This window comes from Strix uralensis, chromosome 5 (genome assembly GCF_047716275.1).
Source record: "Strix uralensis isolate ZFMK-TIS-50842 chromosome 5, bStrUra1, whole genome shotgun sequence".
NCBI lineage: Eukaryota > Metazoa > Chordata > Aves > Strigiformes > Strigidae > Strix > Strix uralensis.
In genome coordinates, this window is record NC_133976.1 from 64,308,941 (window position 1) to 64,327,501 (window position 18,561).

General features: G+C 42.6%; 1 protein-coding gene across 5 annotated transcripts in view; it reads left to right on the top strand.

The window, feature by feature from the left end:
* Positions 1-18,561, top strand: part of ITPR2 (inositol 1,4,5-trisphosphate receptor type 2) — a 283,724-nt gene that overhangs the window by 100,505 nt on the left and 164,658 nt on the right. For all 5 annotated transcript variants that reach the window (XM_074871358.1, XM_074871355.1, XM_074871356.1 and 2 more), the window contains 5 exons: positions 1,256-1,449; positions 4,216-4,348; positions 11,098-11,155; positions 12,685-12,850; positions 14,766-14,939. In XM_074871358.1, the coding sequence (XP_074727459.1) occupies positions 1,256-1,449; positions 4,216-4,348; positions 11,098-11,155; positions 12,685-12,850; positions 14,766-14,939 (725 nt within the window). The remainder of the gene's footprint in view (positions 1-1,255; positions 1,450-4,215; positions 4,349-11,097; positions 11,156-12,684; positions 12,851-14,765; positions 14,940-18,561) is intronic.

Sequence of the window (18,561 nt, forward strand, 5' to 3'; positions counted from 1 at the left end):
AAAGGGCATAAGAGGAGGATATTGCTAACAAAATAAAATATAGCTTTGGCTTTTTACAGCAGATTATCTGGGAAGAGGGTCTCTTCAGTGTGAGTAAAACTTGTCAGTTGCATGGTGATTAATGTGTACTAAAAGACATACAAGAACTATTCAGGTTTACCTCAGCAAAGCTACATTTCCTCCATTCTTTTGTTTGCCTTTGGTGTAGTCTAGGTCTTGGCACTTCTTCTGTGAAGAGATGCTATCATTTCCTTCCCTTCCCTTCCTCCATTCATGCAGATCTGTCCTTTGCAAGAAAGGAAACTAATTCAGGTAGGCAGGTAGCAAGATAGTAATTGAGTCACTGAGATGCTTTTCATATAAAAATTCACTATAAAGAAAGACTGGTATAATCTATGGGAACAGATGCCATTTCTTGGTGGATTTTGCTGAACTGGCATCAGTGATAGGTACCATTGCAACTAGACTGGATAAAGTTTTTTGCCACATGAGTGTAAAATAATTTTTTTCTCCCAGATGTAACTTATGAAAGACAGAGATTGATCAGACTTGCACAGCCTCAAATCTTTACTCTCTTAGCGTGATGTATAAGATGCTTGGATAGTCTCCTTCCAGTTTCTGCAGTGCCGAAAGTAACCTTACTGTCAAGCACATATATTAGTCCAGTCATCATGGCGAAGACATCAGTGGGAGTAGGTGTGGAAAATTAACTCCTCCATGTGTCTACAAAGCAAGGTCATAAATTGCAGCAATAGGTGATATAAATGAAATACCAATAGAAGTTTTCTAACAAACATAATCAAGTACTGGAATTGCTTGCCCAGGGATGCTGTATAATGTGCGATAGGCAATGCTTAAATATTCTTAAAAACAGGTTGAAGAAAAACCTCTTTCAGAAATGGTCTTAGACGTAGATAATATGCCTTCAGACAAAGGAATGGATTATGTGAACTACTAAGATTTAGTTTGTTCTACTTTTTATGATTTCTTGAACATGTTAACAGAGCTGTGGAAATATTTTGGCATCTTTTCCATCTGTTGACCTGTAAGAAATGATCTCTTGGAAAATCTGTAGAAAATTTGTCCCTAAACCATTGGGTAATTTGAATGAATTCCTTCTCCTGAGTTTTGATCAGGAATTGAAGACTTGTTTTTCAATATGCCTGTTAAGACTGTAAAGGGTATGTGTGATACATAGCTTTGCAAGCAAGACTTACTCTTGGCAAATATATATGTGTTTTTGTTTAATGCATAGGAAACAATGTTATGAGGACCATCCATGGTGTTGGAGAGATGATGACCCAAATGGTGCTGAGCAGAGGATCTATATTTCCCATCAGTGCCCCTGATGTACAGCCAAGCATTCACCCAAGCAAGCAAGCCAGCACCTCAGACAGTGAAGATGTGATTGTAATGGACACCAAATTGAAAATCATTGAGATTTTGCAGGTAATAATGATTGATGCGATGTTACATAGCAGTCATTTCACAGTTCTTTACTTATTCTCATAGTGGCAAGTTCTGTTACCTACATTCTTACTATTCACTGTTCATTGTAAAAACAATACTTTGATGTGAGGAAGAATACTCCTCTGTGTGAACAACTGTACAGTTGTGGTCTTCACTCTGATACACTTACTTCACTTTTGAAGGAACTAGATGCTGCAGAAACTCCGTACCTATAACTGTGAAAATGCAGAGCTTGTCCTTTAATCTGCCTCCCTAATATTTTCTGAAGACAGTGTGTCTGTTTCCAGTCTCATTAACACATTGTAGACTGGGGTAGCTTGCTTGACTTTAGTATTTAACTCTTCTGTTACACTAGTTTGATGAAGGGCAGAACTGGATGTAGACCCACTGAAGTCATGCAAGACCATGCACTTTTGAAGTCTGTTTCAGGTTTCCACTGTTAGATTGAGAATAATCTGTGAGCTACTGTGGTTTTTCTCCCAGCTGAATTGATAAGCTATATGACACTCGCATGCCTCCTGAGATATAATGTTCACTTTGTCCTATTAGTAAGTGAAGTGACACACATTTGTTCTGTATATCAAATCCCAGTTTCTGCAATACTTATGCACTGAAAGAATGTTTTGATGTTTTCTATAAACTCTGTGGATCTGTGTGTACCAGTGTCATTTTTGAAGGATTCAATTTATTCTGACTACTTATAAATTACTTAATTACCTTAATTACTTGTCATCTGAAAGTCTATCAATTGTTAGACTATCCTCAATACTGCATACTTCGGTTCCAGAGCTCCTTTAGTATAAGGCTTACAGTGAAGGATAGTGTTATGAAGTTATATCACCAAAATAATACCATTCATGTGTATTGCTTCTCATTTTCATTTGGTTTTTGACTGAGTTTCTCTCCATACTATCTTGCTATACTGGTTGATGCCTAGGAAGATGATTCCAGGACATCAACCTCGTCCTGTGCATTCCCTGGCTGATTACAGGCAAGAGAATCACATTTTGTCTCATTCTTCCCTTTTTTGCAGCATGTCCAGTGCAAGAGCACTCGGGATTGGAGAGCATTTAATCCTAATTTGTTACTTAATCTGTGGCTTGTTAGTTATGGTTTAATCACATGGTCAAATTACTGCAGATTAGCAAATTGTCATATGTTGGGTGAATCACAGTAAATGTGCACATATATGATTTTAGTTCACAAGAAATACAAAATAATTCGGTTTTGTTTAATATGCAATGAAGGAGGATTGATTTAAATCACTTTACCTTTCATTACTGTGCTATTACCCTAAAAGGAGAGTAAGAATATTTTAGATTTATTGTATTATCATGCATAGCTAGTATAATGGTGATTAAAACTATTCTATTCTAAGAAATATTTGTTTAGAATAATTTAATTCTCAGTATATCCTCTTATTCCTTTAAGTAAAGGCATTTTTTACTTCTGCCATCAGCGAGAATTAAACAGATGGCCTGACAGTTGACTATGCGTGGACTTGGGAAATCTTTATTTTTTAAAAATCTTGCTTGTACAATTATAGGGTAACTTAATCATGGAACCAAAATAAACCTGCATTTTTTTCTTTTTTGTTCAAAGATTTTAAAGAAAAGATATTGTTTCTTAAACTGGCATTTTATTTGCTTTTAGATGGCATAGTCCTAGTGAAATCCTGTTACAGTATTCTGGGTCTGGGAAGCTTTTCTGACTTTAGTTAGAGATCAAAGAAACAGGTTGCCATCATTTTCTAAGTCATCACCTGTCGCCTGAGTCTTGGTAACTTAGCATACGTGCTTTCACCCCCACTGATTGTAAAATATGTTAAATGATCTTAAACCTGTTTCATTGTATGCTTGCATTTACTGTGGGCAAGGAGCATAAGTGTGGGAAACACTGACACCCAGCTGATGGGCAGTCAGTTGTTGAAATGTGTCAGTCCTTAAATTAGTACTAATGTTTCCAGCCTAGTTATTTTCCTCACCTTTCCAATATAAAAGCAGCACTTCCAGCTCTGAATTAGGATTTTTCCCATATGAGTTTCAAATTTCACAGCTGAGGAAAGCAGAGCGTTGAGTGAGGGGGATCTCCACTACAATTACAGTGGTGGCTTCCAAAGCCAAACTTTTTTTTTTAATGCCACGTGCTGGCAACACTGCTAGCAGCTTATGGAGGAAATGCTATTTGCTCCTCACATCCTCAGATGATCATTAGCAATGTAACAAAAGACACCACCAGGCTTGTGCTTCACTCCATGGGAGCCTGGAGTTACAGCAGCACTGCTGCCCTTTGCTGTTGGGCATCTGAGAGGGTGAGCCTTGAGCCTGTCATCTTTACTCTCAGCCCCACTCCACTTCTTATTTTCATGGGACATTGGAAGTCCAGCTGAAATATGAAATAATTGGTTTCAACATGGGTTTGAGTGTACCAATCTGGCTTGCAGGCAGTGGGGACAAAGCAGTATGCTGGAGTTCCTGGACAAATCCAGTCTGCTTCTTAGTATTCAGCAGTTGATAGGGTAGAGTTCAATATCTGTCAGCATGGTTGGAGTGAAGAAAGAAATCACAGAAAACTGATGAATGTAATGGATTCTTTTTTCCTAGTAGACATAATTACTTAAAATAATTTACTTAATAATTTACTTAAAATAATCGTGTATCACTGTACATGCCACCACAGAAAAATCCTAACCCATGTTACCAAATGGTAGAAGAAAAGTCTTATTTAAAACTTTTTTTCTTGTAGTTTATTCTCAGTGTTAGACTGGACTATAGGATATCCTACATGCTGTCTATCTATAAGAGAGAGTTTGGGGAAAACAATGAAAATGTTGATTGCTCTACAACGTCTCCGCCTGACACACCAGGGATTGCCTCAGGTAAATGTTGCTATTGTATTGCAATGTAAAATAAATCTGTGTGGACTACTGCAAACAATGAACTCAACTATGCCAGAAAGATGCATGCTGCTTAAGGTTGAAAGCTTGTGGGAAAATGAAAAATAAGATTTTTGCTGGCCTGTCCTCCTTTAAAAAAAAGTGATTCCTTTTTTCCATGATGACAATTTATTCTCCTATTTGTACTCTTTGCAAAACACTGCACAATGACAAATGTAGTGGAGGGTAGATCATGAAAAAAATGATTAGGGTTGCATAAGGACAGATTTAAGTGAGGTGAATGTCGTATGGGAATGGAGTGGCTTTCCAGGAAGCATTCCTGTGCACACAGAAGTGCTCAAAAGGCTGACTGCTGTCTGCGTGACCACCTGCAAGTAGGGGGGGAATTGCTTTAATTGGAGGTGCTGTAAAACAGAGGAGCGGCTAAGGAATACTAAAGTCTTAAGTAGTAAGGTATATTAAAGCTATTCCAAAGCAAAATGACAGTGTGGTAAATGATTTCATTTATGATAAATATTCTAAAGTTCATGTGTCTGTGTGGTGGTTTAGGCCCTGCCAGGGTCCAAGACCACACGGCCGCTGCCCCTCCCCCACAAAGGGAGTGAAATACAAACCCCGGGGATGAGATAAGGAGAGGTTTAATACAGCAGTGCAACAGCAACAAACCAAACAACAGCAAGAACAATAACAGTAATAACAATGAACAGAACAAAAAATGTACCGATAAAGCAGTGAGGAGAGCGACCACACAACATGCGCGTTCACCGATTCTCCTGCACTTGGGCGCCCGGAGGTGATGTCATCATGGTATTGAATAACCCGGCTAGAGGTTCCCCCCCACTGCTGGGGAAACTTAACCCTATCCTAGCTGAACCAGGACATAATCCACCCCTTTATTCTATACCATCTGCGTCACGTCCAGCTGCCATTTAGCAATTAGCATTAACAAAGAAAAATTAACAAAAGCACAGTATAATTCACAGTGTGTTTTCACCCAAAATCAAGTCCCCTTGTGGTATGTATCAGACCTCTCCATCCTTCTGCATCACCCACCAGGTGCACCCAGGTCCCTGAGCAAAAGCAATCCCATGGATGGGTTTGCCTTTGCCCAGCGCAGGACTAACTCAGACCATTTTTCCCAGCACATCCCTCATGCGCACCACAGGGACTTTATCCCCGTCTACAGCACGTGGAAGTTTTGACTGAGCCGGGCCAGCTCGACTGGCAGATCCTCTTGTGTTCACTAACCAAGTGGCCTTTGTCAGATGTGTGTCCCAGTGTTTGAAGGTTCCACCCCCCATTGGTCTCAATGTAGTTTTTAACAGTCCATTGTAGCGCTCGATCTTCCCAGAGGCTGGTGCGTGGTAGGGGATGTGGTAGACCCACTCGATGCCGTGTTCTTGTGCCCAGGCATCTATGAGGTTATTTTGGAAGTGAGTCCCATTGTCCGAGTCAATCCTCTCTGGGGTGCCGTGTCGCCACAGGACTTGGTTTTCAAGGCCCAGGATGGTGTTCCAGGCAGTGGCGTGGGACACTGGATAAGTTTCGAGCCATCCAGTGGTTGCTTCCACCATTGTGAGCACGTGGCGCTTGCCTCGGCGGGTCTGTGGCAGTGTGATGTAGTCGATCTGCCAGGCCTCTCCATATTTATATTTCATCCATCGATCTCCATTCCACTGGGGCTTCACCCGTTTGGCTTGTTTGATTGCAGCACACGTCTCACATCCATGGATGATCTCTGTGATAGTGTCAATGGTGAGGTCCACCCCTCAGATCTCAAGCCCACCTGTATGTTGCATCTCTGCTTTGGTGGCCCAAGGTCTCACGGGCCCACCAGGCTATGAACAGTTCACCTTTATGCTGCCAGTCCAAGTCCACCTGAGCCACTTCGATCTTAGTAGCCTGGTCCGCCTGCTGGTTGTGTTGATGTTCATCAGTGGCCCGACTCTTGGGTATATGGGTGTCCACATGGCGCACCTTCACAATGAGGTTCTCCACCCGGGCTGCAATATCCTGCCATACTTCAGCGGCCCAGACGGGTCTGCCCTTGCTCTGTTTCCATTGCTGCAACCACATCCACAGGGCACTTGCCATCACCCACGAGTCAGTGTAGATATAGAGCCTTAGCCACTTTTCTTGCTCAGCAATATCCAAAGCCAATTGGGTGGCTTTCACCTCTGTGAACTGGCTCGATTCACCTTGTCCCTCAACAGCTTCAGTGGTTCGTCATGTGGGATGCCACACTGCAGCCTTCCATCGTCGATGTTTTCCCACAATGCGACAAGACCCATCAGTGAACAGGGCATATCGCTTCTCCTCCTCTGGCAGCTCGTTATATGGTGGGGCCTCCTCAGCACGTTTCACCCCCTGTTCTGGTGACATCCCAGCATCTTTGCTTTCTGGCCAGTTTATGACCACTTCCACTAATCCTGGGGGGGTCGAGGGGTTCCCTATTTGAGCCCTTTGTGTTATCAACGCAACCCATTTACTCCACGTGGCATCTGTTGCATGATGTGTGGAGGAAGCCTTTCCTTTGAACATCCCTCCCAGCACTGGCAGTCGGGGTGCCAGGAGGAGCTGTGTCTCAGTGCCGACCACTTCTGAGGCAGCTCGAACTCCTTCGTACGCTGCCAGTATCTCCTTCTCAGTCAGTGTATAGTTAGCTTCAGAGCCTTTGTATCCCCAGCTCCAAAAGCCTAGAGGTCGGCCTTGGGATTCCCCATCTGCTCTCTGCCAAAGGCTCCAGGAAGGGCCATTCTCGCCGGCTGCGGTGTAGAGCACGTTCTTAATCTCCTGCCCTGTCCGGACTGGCCCGAGGACCAGTGCCTGGGTAATCTCCTGCTTAATTTGTTCAAAGGCTTGTTGTTGCTCAGGGCCCCATTTAAAATCGTTCTTCTTGCGGGTTACGTGGTAGAGAGGGCTCACAATCAGGCTGTAGTTTGGGATGTGCATCCTCCAGAACCCCACAGTGCCCAGGAAAGATTGAGTCTCCTTTCTGGTGGTTGGTGGGGCCATGGCTGTTATCTTGTTTATCACCTCCATTGGGATGTGGCGACGCCCATCTTGCAATTTTATTCCTAGAAACTGAATCTCCCTTCCAGGCCCCTTAACTTTCTGTCGCTTGATGGCAAAACCAGCCTTCAGGAGGATTTCAATTATCTTCTTTCCTTTCTCAAAGACTTCCTCAGCTGTGTCCCCCCATACAATGATATCGTCAATGAACTGCAGGTGTTCTGGAGCCCCACCTTTCTCCAGTGCAGTATGGACCAGTCTATGGCAAATGGTGGAGCTGTGTTTCCACCCCTGGGGCAATCGATTCCAGGTGTACTGGATACCCCTCCAAGTGAATGCAGACTGTGGCCTGCACTCTGGTGCTATTGGGATGGAGAAGAACGCGTTAGCAATGTCAGTTGTGGCGTACCACTTGGCTGCCTTCGACTCCAGCTCATACTGGAGCTCTAGGCGTAACTTCATTCAGGCCACGGTAGTCCACGGTTAGTCTCCATTCGCCATTAGGCTTTCTCACTGGCCATATAGGGCTGTTGAAAGGTGAATGAGTCTTGCTGTTCACCTTCTGGCTTTCTAGTCGACGGATCAGCTGATGGATGGGGACCAGGGAATCTCGGTTAGTACGGTACTGCCGCCGGTGCACCGTCTTGGTGGCAATTGGCACTTGCTGCTCTTCAACCTTAAGCAACCCCACCACTGAGGGATCCTCTGAGAGGCCGGGTGAGGTGGACACTTGTTCAACCTCCTCCAGGGCAGCTATACCAAAGGCCCACCGGTACCCTTTTGGGTCTTTAAAGTACCCTCTCCTGAGGTAATCTATACCTAGGATGCGCAGGGCATCTGGGCCAGTCACAATGGGGTGCTTATGCCAGTCCTTCCCAGTTAAGCTTACTTCAGCTTCTAATAGGGTCAGCTGTTGGGACCCCCCTGGAGATGCAGATGGATTCAACCCCACTGTGGGTTGATGGCACCAGGGTTCACTGTGCGCCAGTATCTACCAAGGCCTTATATTCTTGTGGTTCTGATGTGCCAGGCCATTGGATCCACACCTTCCAGTAAATCCGATTATCCCTTTCCTCCACCTGGCTGGAGGCAGGGCCCCTCTAATCCTGCTCACCATCACTCACTTGATCTAAGAGTGACTCCTGCAAGAATGACTTCCTGGTCCACTCAAGAGGGTCAGGCATAACGTTGGCCATTCTATTCTGCCTGGGGGATTTCCGACTGGACACTGGAGCTGCGTCTCTCTTGGAAGACTCCCTTTTCATGGTGGTCTTCCCTTTCAGCTGCTGTACTCGTGCAGCTAGGGCGGAAGTGGGCTGTCCATCCCACTTCCTCATGTCTTCTCCATGGTCGCGGAGGAAGAACCACAGGGTGCCCCGTGGTGTGTACCTTCCACTGCCCTTCTCTTGGGTGGGGAAGCGCCTGCTTCTAATGGCTGAGACATCGGCCCGTGCAGGTGGAATGTAGGACATGTCCTCTTCCACTTTCTGGAGCCTCTGAGACAGTTTCTTTACAGCTGAAACCCAGGCATGTTGGGCGGAAGGGAGATTTCCCTGATATTGCCGGAGCTGGCCAATCACTCCGTCCACTGTCTGAGTCTGGGTGTCTCGCCACCAGGACGCTACTGCTAATGCTTTGGAATGTGCTGCTGGTCCACTTTGCAGGAACTTCCGCCACATCAACTCCGTGCAAGGGGCCTGATCTGGATCCAGTGGTGACCGCTCATCATTCAGGTCACCATAGACCATGTCAAACTCAGCCAATTCCCTGAGGTTCTGAATGCCTTTCTCCATGTTGGTCCACTTCCCTAACCAACATAGAGCATCATCCTTGTAGGGGTACCTCTCCCTCACACTGAGCAGGAGTTGCCTCCAAAGGCTGAGGGTTTGAGCCTGTTTCCCTATTGCCTTGTCAATACCAGCCTGCTTGGCTAAAGGTCCCAGCTGCTTGGCCTCTCTCCCCTCCAATTCAAAACCAGCAGCTCCACTATCCCAGCATCGGAGCAGCCAGGTGCAAATCTGCTCGCCTGGAAGGCGGCTGAAATCCTTCCGCATATCTCGCAACTCATTCAGGGATAGAGATCGGATGATTACCTCCGGCTCTTCCTCCTGATCTCGTGATGGGCCTGGTTCATCATCACCCTGTACACTGCGAGGGGATTTTTTGGTATATTTGGTTTTCCGTATCGGGTTGACTGACATTGGCACTGCTTGTCCCTCTGGCCCAGCTGCTGTACCAGTAAGTTCACTTTCAGATCCTGCAGCCCTTTCTCCCCCTTGAGGGCAGTGAACAGTGTTAAAGATGACACGGTAAGCATGGGCAAGCCCCCAGCACATCACAACGAGTTGTGTCTTCCGGGGTTTGTCAGATTGGCAACACCCCTTTTCCAAATACTCCACCAGTTTATCAGGAATCTGCACTTGTTCGGGAGTGAAATCCCAGAACGTTGGGGGTGACCACTGACTCAGGCACTTGCCCCTCTTTTCCCACACACCTTGCCATTCATAACTCTCTGCCCTCGGGGCAGGTTTCCGGGTGGTGCTATTGTTGGAGAAGTACCGCATGGCCCAAAAGAAGATCTGGCAGACATTCAGAAAGCATTGTGCTGCAAACACACTGACCTGGATGCTCCAGGGATAGCTGAAATTCTCAAAAACCGAGAGGATCTCTTCCCCTGGCTCACCCATAGAGGGGGTGAGACCCCTATCAAAAGCCCAGGCAGCAAACAGGTACCGGTTCGCCCCCACAAGCAGTGATACAATCCCATTATAAGCAGACAGTAACCAGTACAGCAAAACAAGACCCTTGACATATTTTCCACTGCCAACAAATGCCAGCACTGGGAACACACAGTGGATATAAGGATTAATTCAGCCCCACCACGCAAGCAAGTTGGGCAGCACTGCAATCGTTCCTTATCAAACAATACAAATAAAAACAGAAAAATTGCACCTAACAGATTGCTCTAACACACCTTCTCCTTTTGTCCTTATCTCAGCCCTCTTGTAGCCCCACGTTGGGTGCCAAAAGTTGTGGTGGTTTAGCCCCTGCCGGGATCTGAGACCACGTGGCCGCTGCCCCTCCCCCACAAAGGGAGTGAAATACAAAGCCCCAGGGCTGAGATAAGGGGAGGTTTAATACAACAGTGCAACAGCAACAAACCAAACAATAGCAATAACAGTAATAACAATGAACAGAGCAAAATATGTACTGGTACAGCAGTGAGGAGAGCGACCACACACACGTGTTCACCGATTCTCCTGCGCTTGGGCGTCAGGACGTGATGTCATCATGGTATTGAATAACCCGGCTAGAGCTTCCCTCCCACTGCTGGGGAAACTTAACCCTATCCTAGCTAAACCGGGACAGTCTGTTTTGTGGGGGTTGGCTCATGTAACAGAAAATGTAAAAGTTTCATATTCTGTGTCATTTGTGGGTCATGGTTGGTGGTTTGTACAGCACCTAGCACCATGGGACTGGTTCATGACTACAATTTGGCTCTTTCTCAGGAACCGTAAGACAAAATTTAACTCTGCCCCATGTCCTGTTTTTTCCATGCTACCCTTGCAGATAGTGAATTTTGCCTAGTTGAGGAATGTGTAGTTAGACCTTTGCTTGATTAACATCTACTTTAAAGAGCAACAGAGCTCATTTTGCTGTGCGGATTAAACAATGATCACTGGCTTTTTATTTTTTATTTTAATTTTCATTTTTTCCAGCAATTGTTCCTGACATAGATGAAATTGCAGCTCAGGCTGAAACCATGTTTGCTGGCAGGTATGTTCTCTGAAGTTTTACCTCTCTCTATATATCTGGTTTTTCACACTGATATTTCTTATGGACAATCTCAGTTTATTTGGAGATGGTTATTTTCCTACCACTTTCTTTGGCTGCTTCTTATTGCATAACCTATACATAGACAGAAAAGTGCCAGAAGGGACCTGGATTTCAAACAAACACACAGCCCAGTTGGTATGGATGGCTGTGGGGTTGGAAATGACCACCCTCTTAGTTGTGAGACAGTTGGTAGAAAGTTTTTGTCATGTTCCCAAAGTCAGCTGGGGAATGGTATACAGGTGTATTGGACTAAACCACACTAATTACTTATTTATCTTATAATGCCTCACATGGGTGCTTTTAAAGAAAGACCTTTTTTCTGGTGTTCCTTATGGCTGTAGCCCCAAATTTCTTGGGTCAGTCGGTTACTGTTGACCTTCAGTATTTCTCATAGACCACATGACCTGTTGTCATTGCACCTTGTGTTTGAACTTACTTAGAAAGTTATGTCAACAATAATCTCTTTGTTATGACTCCTCAAATCAACTGTGGACCACTTGCCGTGATCATCTGGACCACCAGAGGCCTGTAGATACAAGTTATTCTTGAGGAGTTTTGGAAGTGATTTCAGCTATGGTGTAAACAAAAGAAAAAAAATAAGAACAGAAAATATCCATACTGGAGAGTTATTACCCTTATCACTATATTGATTGAATTTTATGGGTATAATTATACCAGTAAAAATGAATTCCATTTAGACAAGGCCATAGACTTTAAAGTATTTCTTGGAAATACTTTAAATACCTAGGGAGAAGGATCTGCAGTATGGGCACTCCTGTCTTTCCCCTTTCAGTCCCTTATGCGTTCTCAGTCTTTACCAGCACAAGCAATGCATCCTGTCCTCTCCCTGAACTCCCATAATGTAAAACAACACACAGCCCTTGGCATCTGCATCTTTAAAGTAAACAGATACTGGATGGTTTCTTGGAAACATTATTTCTGCTTTGATATGTTAAGTGTAACTCTGCTTTCTGTCATTCCAGATTATGAATGTGATTCCACAAATATGATGCTTTTGGCAATTTTTACTATTTTTGAGCTTATTTTTTCTTAAATGAAATTTTAATAGAAGCTGAAAAAGGAAGGAGTGAAAAGGGCCAAATTAATCTCTGATGAACTGCTGTTTACTTCAATTAATTTGTATTGGGAATGAGCTTGACACAAGACATAAATGAATGTTTTTGCAATATGGATTTTAATCACAATATTTGACACATTTCATACATACTTTCATTCCATAGTGTCCATTCTGCACAAGATTGCTGCAACAGCATGTAACTGTAGGATTAAAGTCCTTATAAAATATGTTAAAGTGATGTTTATAGTTTCCATCCTGCAGCGTATTTGATTTGTTTTTAAGAGCTCTGTCAATTGAAGGTTGTGTGTACAGGCATATTTATGTCAAAAGTTTTTATTTTTTCTTACTTATTTTACTTTATTTGGTCCTTTTTTTCCCATTTCTATTGCAGAAAGGAGAAGAATGCTGTTCAGCTTGATGATGAAGGGGGCAGAACTTTTTTACGGGTCCTCATTCACCTTATCATGCACGACTACCCTCCTTTGCTCTCAGGTGCTCTGCACCTGCTATTTAAGCACTTCAGCCAGAGAGCAGAAGTTCTGCAAGCATTTAAACAGGTATGGATGGGCATAGTGTTATGCCAGGAAACTGACTGAGGGGAAAGTCTTTCCAAAGGCTATTTTACTTACCTAAATTGCTGTTTGTAGCATGACAGTGTTATATCCTTAGAGGTCCAAATTCAGCAGAGATTTTTTTTTCGTTAGAGTTGACCATATGTGCTAGTGTATGTTATAGTTGTGCACCCAGAAATAGTTATTTCTGGCTTGCATCCATTACTGAAAATGTAGGTCCATGGTGACAGCTGGGACACACACAGCTCACAACATGACATAATGCAGTGATCCCTCAGAGACAGAGTTAGTAGCTCATGTTCTGCAAGCGGTGTACTGGTGTCAGCAATAAGACCTTCCTGTATTCAGGGCTACTTAGGCTGGGTATAAAGCTCTCTTGTTATTCATGTGGTGTTTCTAGTTCTAATGCAGGTGTCTTTGCATTGTGCTCCATTGCATGATACAGATACGCCCAAATAACAGGAAGAGAGTAATAGATCCAAGTCTGTTTTCAGCTTTTATTCTTTTTGCTTGATAATGGTGCATGTGCAGGCTCCATGTGTCAGTGGATTAGGATGGGGAGATCGGATGTCATGGGGTTGGATGACAGAGACATCTCTGTTATGTAACCCTGTATAATATATGTTGATAAGACCATCTGATGCTTATTTCAGGAGTTTGCTAGCATGTTGTCTCATTGTTATGTAAGATGTGGAGGTTTCTCTTGTTTAAAAACAAATGAATGATAAAGACCTGGAAAAGTTTTGTTTAATGTTTTTGCATTATGGCCTCCCACCAGATTGTTAACATTAGGCCATGCTGGTTAGTTGCATAAATAGCTGTTATTCCCAGGTAAGCAAGGATTGAGCAGATTAACATGTTTTCTTAAAGGATGAAAAAGTTTAACTGACAAATAAAGAAAAAAGACTGTAAAAAACATGGAATATGAATGTCTGTGGATGAGCAGCATTCATAAATTCTGTAAAATAACAAGGTTTTACCAAGCTAAGAGAGAAGATCATGAAAATTTTACAAAATAGTGACTATTTACCTGCATGTACTGATTTTTTTTAAAAAAAGAATGTCCATATTGGTATTCTTGTCTGCCGTGTTACCTTAATCTTTTACATAAGTGTGATTTCTTAATAGTGCGTATTGATTTACTGTAAAGATTGTTGTTATTTTTTTTTAATATTATCTTAATTAATAATATTGGTAGAGCAAAGAGCATTACAAAGAAAGGAAATGTGTAGGTCATGCTAAATCAAGGACTGCAAAAAACAGTGAAAAAATCCAGATAATCTGAGCAGTACAAAAAAAGAAAAAGTGAGATTAATTTTAGTAAGAGGCAACCACTCAGATGGTGGGAAATTACATGAACCTGAAAGTCAGTTTGTGAGCTATATTCCAACAAGTTTTTCTAAGATGGTCTAACCATGTGATGTAGGTGATCATTAAAGTTGCTGTCCATTCTGACTTTTCTTTGGATATCTTGATTCCTTGTCATGTCATCCTTTTTTTTTCTTTTTCTTGTGAAGTACTGCTATTTCTAACTGTATTAATACCATGTAACTGTATTGTTTTAATATCATGAAGATCATAATCAGTGCATCAGAGCTAAGTCTGCATAGAACTCAAGAGCTTATAAATCTGTGCTTGTGCTGAACATGTTTTGTAGTGTATTAAAGGCGGCGAGAGAATGTTGTCAATGTTTTAACTATCCTGTTTTGGGCAACTACAGTCTCCAGCTCTGTTAAAGTTTTTTGATGAATGGGAACTAAAAAGCATGTGGGTGTCATGTTTCAATTTCATAGGGAAGGTTACACAAAGCACCTGGAAAGAGGGGCTTAGAATGCGAATTACCCAGGCATAAGTGCTGGTGCTACTGCTATAATAGCTTTACAATTTTCTGTATTTCCAGGTTCAGTTGCTTGTGTCTAATCAAGATGTTGATAACTACAAGCAAATCAAGGCTGATCTTGATCAGCTACGTCTGACTGTAGAAAAATCAGAATTGTGGGTTGAAAAGAGCAGCAATTATGAGAGTGGAGAGGTGGGTGACAATCAAACCAAAGGAGGAGAAGAGCCAATAGAGGTGCGTTTAAAGCCTTTGCTGTTAGAATTGTTTAAGTATTGATTAATGAACAACTGCAAATTTGTGGTCTGTTAATCACAGCAGCAAAGTGAGACTGTGCAGGATTCTGGCTGAGCTTTAGGAATAGACAGAATAGGAAATAAAACCTCTTTTATCAATGTGTTTAATATTCTCTGCCACTGCTTTCAGCAACTGCATTCTTATGTCACAGAGCTGCCTTCCTTTCTGGGTAGTGAGCAAGCCACAGTATATGGCATCACTCCATGGCCAAAGAAGTAATCTAGGGATCACGTGTTGGCAGCTGTGTTGAGTAGCTGGAAGAAAGGAGTAGACAGTATCTGTTCCTGCAACTAGGGGAGAGGACCCAGAGTTTCAAACATCATGAGTAATTCTACTCTCCAAAAATAAGACTGACCTAAGAATATTGAGATTTTGTAGGTGAACTTTTCTTTTTTGACCCTTGTCATACTACACTCTTGAGATATATTGTGATTTGAGAATCCTTATTTCTTGGGACAGTGGTCCTGCTCTTTCTCTGATATAACTAAGCTGAATTTAGTGGTGTCAGAACTGGGGAGGAATCTGGACTTTATGAGCTTAAGTATGTGGGATTTCCTACGTTCTTTTCTCAAGCATAGCTCTGGTAGGAAAAAAAATGTTCCTTTATGTATTTAATGAATGGAAAAGGTAAGGGGGAAACAGGATACAGAATTGCAGCAGGATATTTACAAGGATTTTTAGCTATAATAACATTTTAAAAGTGTAAATAGATACTTTTTATTCCTATGGGTAGTCCAAATAGCAAAGAAACTGCAGGAAGAGGGGACAGAACAATGTGCTTGAAAGAGAAGCACCTCTAAATGGGATATTTTCAGTGGTTTTTTTTGTCCCAGGAGGCATCTGTGGATCTGTATGGATTAGCTGTGCTTCAGTAGATGCACAATATTATCTCTGGCAGATCTGGAAGAGTACTGTATCAGAACAGTAATAAGTAATCTGCACAACTGGTTAGATCATCTGTTGGTAATTCCATGAGAACTGCGCCAGGTTACAATAGCTCAGAATCTTGTCCATTATTTTTTTTCCCCTGTTAAATTATTCTTTAACAGTCAGGAAATGTTTTTACCTGGCAAAACCACTTTAGATAGTGAATACTCTCTTTGTGATCTTGTCGGATGTAAGAGGTGAGGTGCTAGTCATAATCTACAGTGTGTGAAGCAGGTGGCTGGCTTCAGACAGATAAACATCCCTGTGAGATCCCATGCTTTCTTGGAATGGATGCTGGGTATTCAGTACTGAACTGGATGAACCTCTAGGTCTTTAGGGAATATGCTTCATTTGCCTGTGCTTAATTTTTCCCAAACAACGTTAAAGTGCACACAAGGGCTTAAATTTACATTCCAGAACAGTCTTATGTTAAATCAAAGTTTCTGTCCTCACCAAAACATATTGCAAGATTGTCACAAGAGTTTTTAAAAATCAGATTTTTTTTTTTTTTGCCCTTAGGCTTCTCAGTCTTTTGGGGTCATTGTTGCTACCTTTCTATGATAACCTGGGGGGCGAGGCTAGAGACCTACTTTTTTTCAGTTATATGACTCCAGACATGGGATTTGTAGGAAAAAAGGCCATGTTTTTCTAAATAAAGTATCCAGAGTTCTCTGCAGGAAAAATGACAGATCTTACATCCATACAGGATCATCTTGATAGGAACTGGAGATCAGAATTATAGGAGTGCTTGGAGTTAGGTCAGGCAAAAATTAGACACCATATAGGATTAGGAAGAAATGCTGAAACTGATCTCACATAACAGCCTTGCTTGAGAAGGGAAAAGCAGATAAAGCCTGTTTACTTGGTTATCTCTAGAAGGGGTGTTATGAGTCTGTACAGATACCATGGACTACGGAAAGCGTGGTCTTTATTGTCCTGTCACTGGAGGCTGCATTGGTGGTGTAGCACCAGAAACACAGGTCTGAGGAAGAGAAATAGACAGTCTCAGTGAAAGGACTTTCAGGTGAAGCTGGAATACAGTGCAGTGGCATTTATAGACCACCTCATCTTCACCAGCCACTGAGAAAGTTCGGCAGGGTTTCAAGTGGTATAAATTTTCAGCACTCTTAAACGCCTGGTGGTCCCTTGCTCTCCTCCATTTCTGGTCTGTGGGAGTTTGCTTTGGTTCTGGGAATGTTTAAACAAACATCTCCTGAAACATCATATATGGGGTGAGTTTGTGAACTGAAACTTCTGAGAGTGCCCCTCATGCCCCTGATACTTAAATACATCTTGTGGAGGGCAAAACTCTGCCAGTGTTACATGACACTGCTTAGTGCCTTGCACAGCTGTCCTGCTGAGATAAGTGAGACTATTTCACTGGTGGGGAACTGCTTGGACTTAATGCTGGAATCTGGGCCTCCATTTGGGGGCTAGAAAGAAAGGATCCTAAGACTAATGCAACGTGATATCCTGGGAATTTTATGAATAGAGGAAGTAGTCTTTTTCAGAAAATATAATTTCCTAAAGGTGAGGTACTCAGATGAGAACCTTTCTCAGTGTGATCTCTATGACTGCCTGTCCCCTACAGAAAAGTGTGACAGAGAATGTCTATCATGGGGTGTAACGAGGCAGATATGCAACTGAGTGTCTCTGGTATCCCAGTGATGTGATTATCTCTTGATAACTACTACATCCCTGGCATACTCTTACGGGTTCAATAAACAGGTTTTTATTTTGTTAAGAGAAAGGATAGATTCAGCAGTTTAATGCTGATCAGCACTACCAGATAAGACATACAGTTCACATGGATTATAAAACTACTGTGATTGAGGAAGAATGCTGATAAAAGTAACAGGTAAATTAATCTTGGTTAACCCACAGTCCCAGAACAGAGAAGGGTGGTTAATTATAGCAAGGAGCCTGAAATATCTTCCAAAGTATTGATTCAAACAGCTAGAGAGAAGGCAGCACGCATACTAACAAACCTAAACAAATAAAAATCCACTGTTGTTGCATAGATCAACATGACCGCACTGAACAGCAGTGCTGACACTGTTATAAACAGCTTCCATGGCCAAGTTGTGCAGCTGTTCTCGCCCCACTGGAAATTAAGACCCGATGGGATTTATAGAACTCCTCATCTTCACCATCAGCTAAGAAAGTTCAGAGGGAGGTTTCAAAAGGTATAAACATTCAGATTGGCGTGCATGTGTGTGTTTTAGTATAATTCTCTTCTCTAAAACAGTAGGAAGTTTGAGGACACAATGAAACTCAGAAGTGCACCTGTTTGGTTCTTTTTTATGCTATTACACTGGTTTATATCCTTGTGGTTATACTGTGAGGCTGTCCTGAGATCTGCTACATTTTTTTCACATGCCTAATAATTTCAGCATCCAAAGTCCAATCTTTCAGTTCTTTGTGTTTCCAGCTAAGAAAGGCTTACCATAGCTGACAGCAGAAATAAACCCCAACACTGCCAGTATTCTAAGTTGAAGTATTTGTGTAGATGTTCTTCCGTGTTTTGATTGACATATGCATGGATAGGTGCGTGGGTGTTAGCAGTTACTTGCTAACTTGATTTCTCTTATTTATAATACCCGGCTGGGGCTTTTTAAGAGCTGAGGCCCAGACC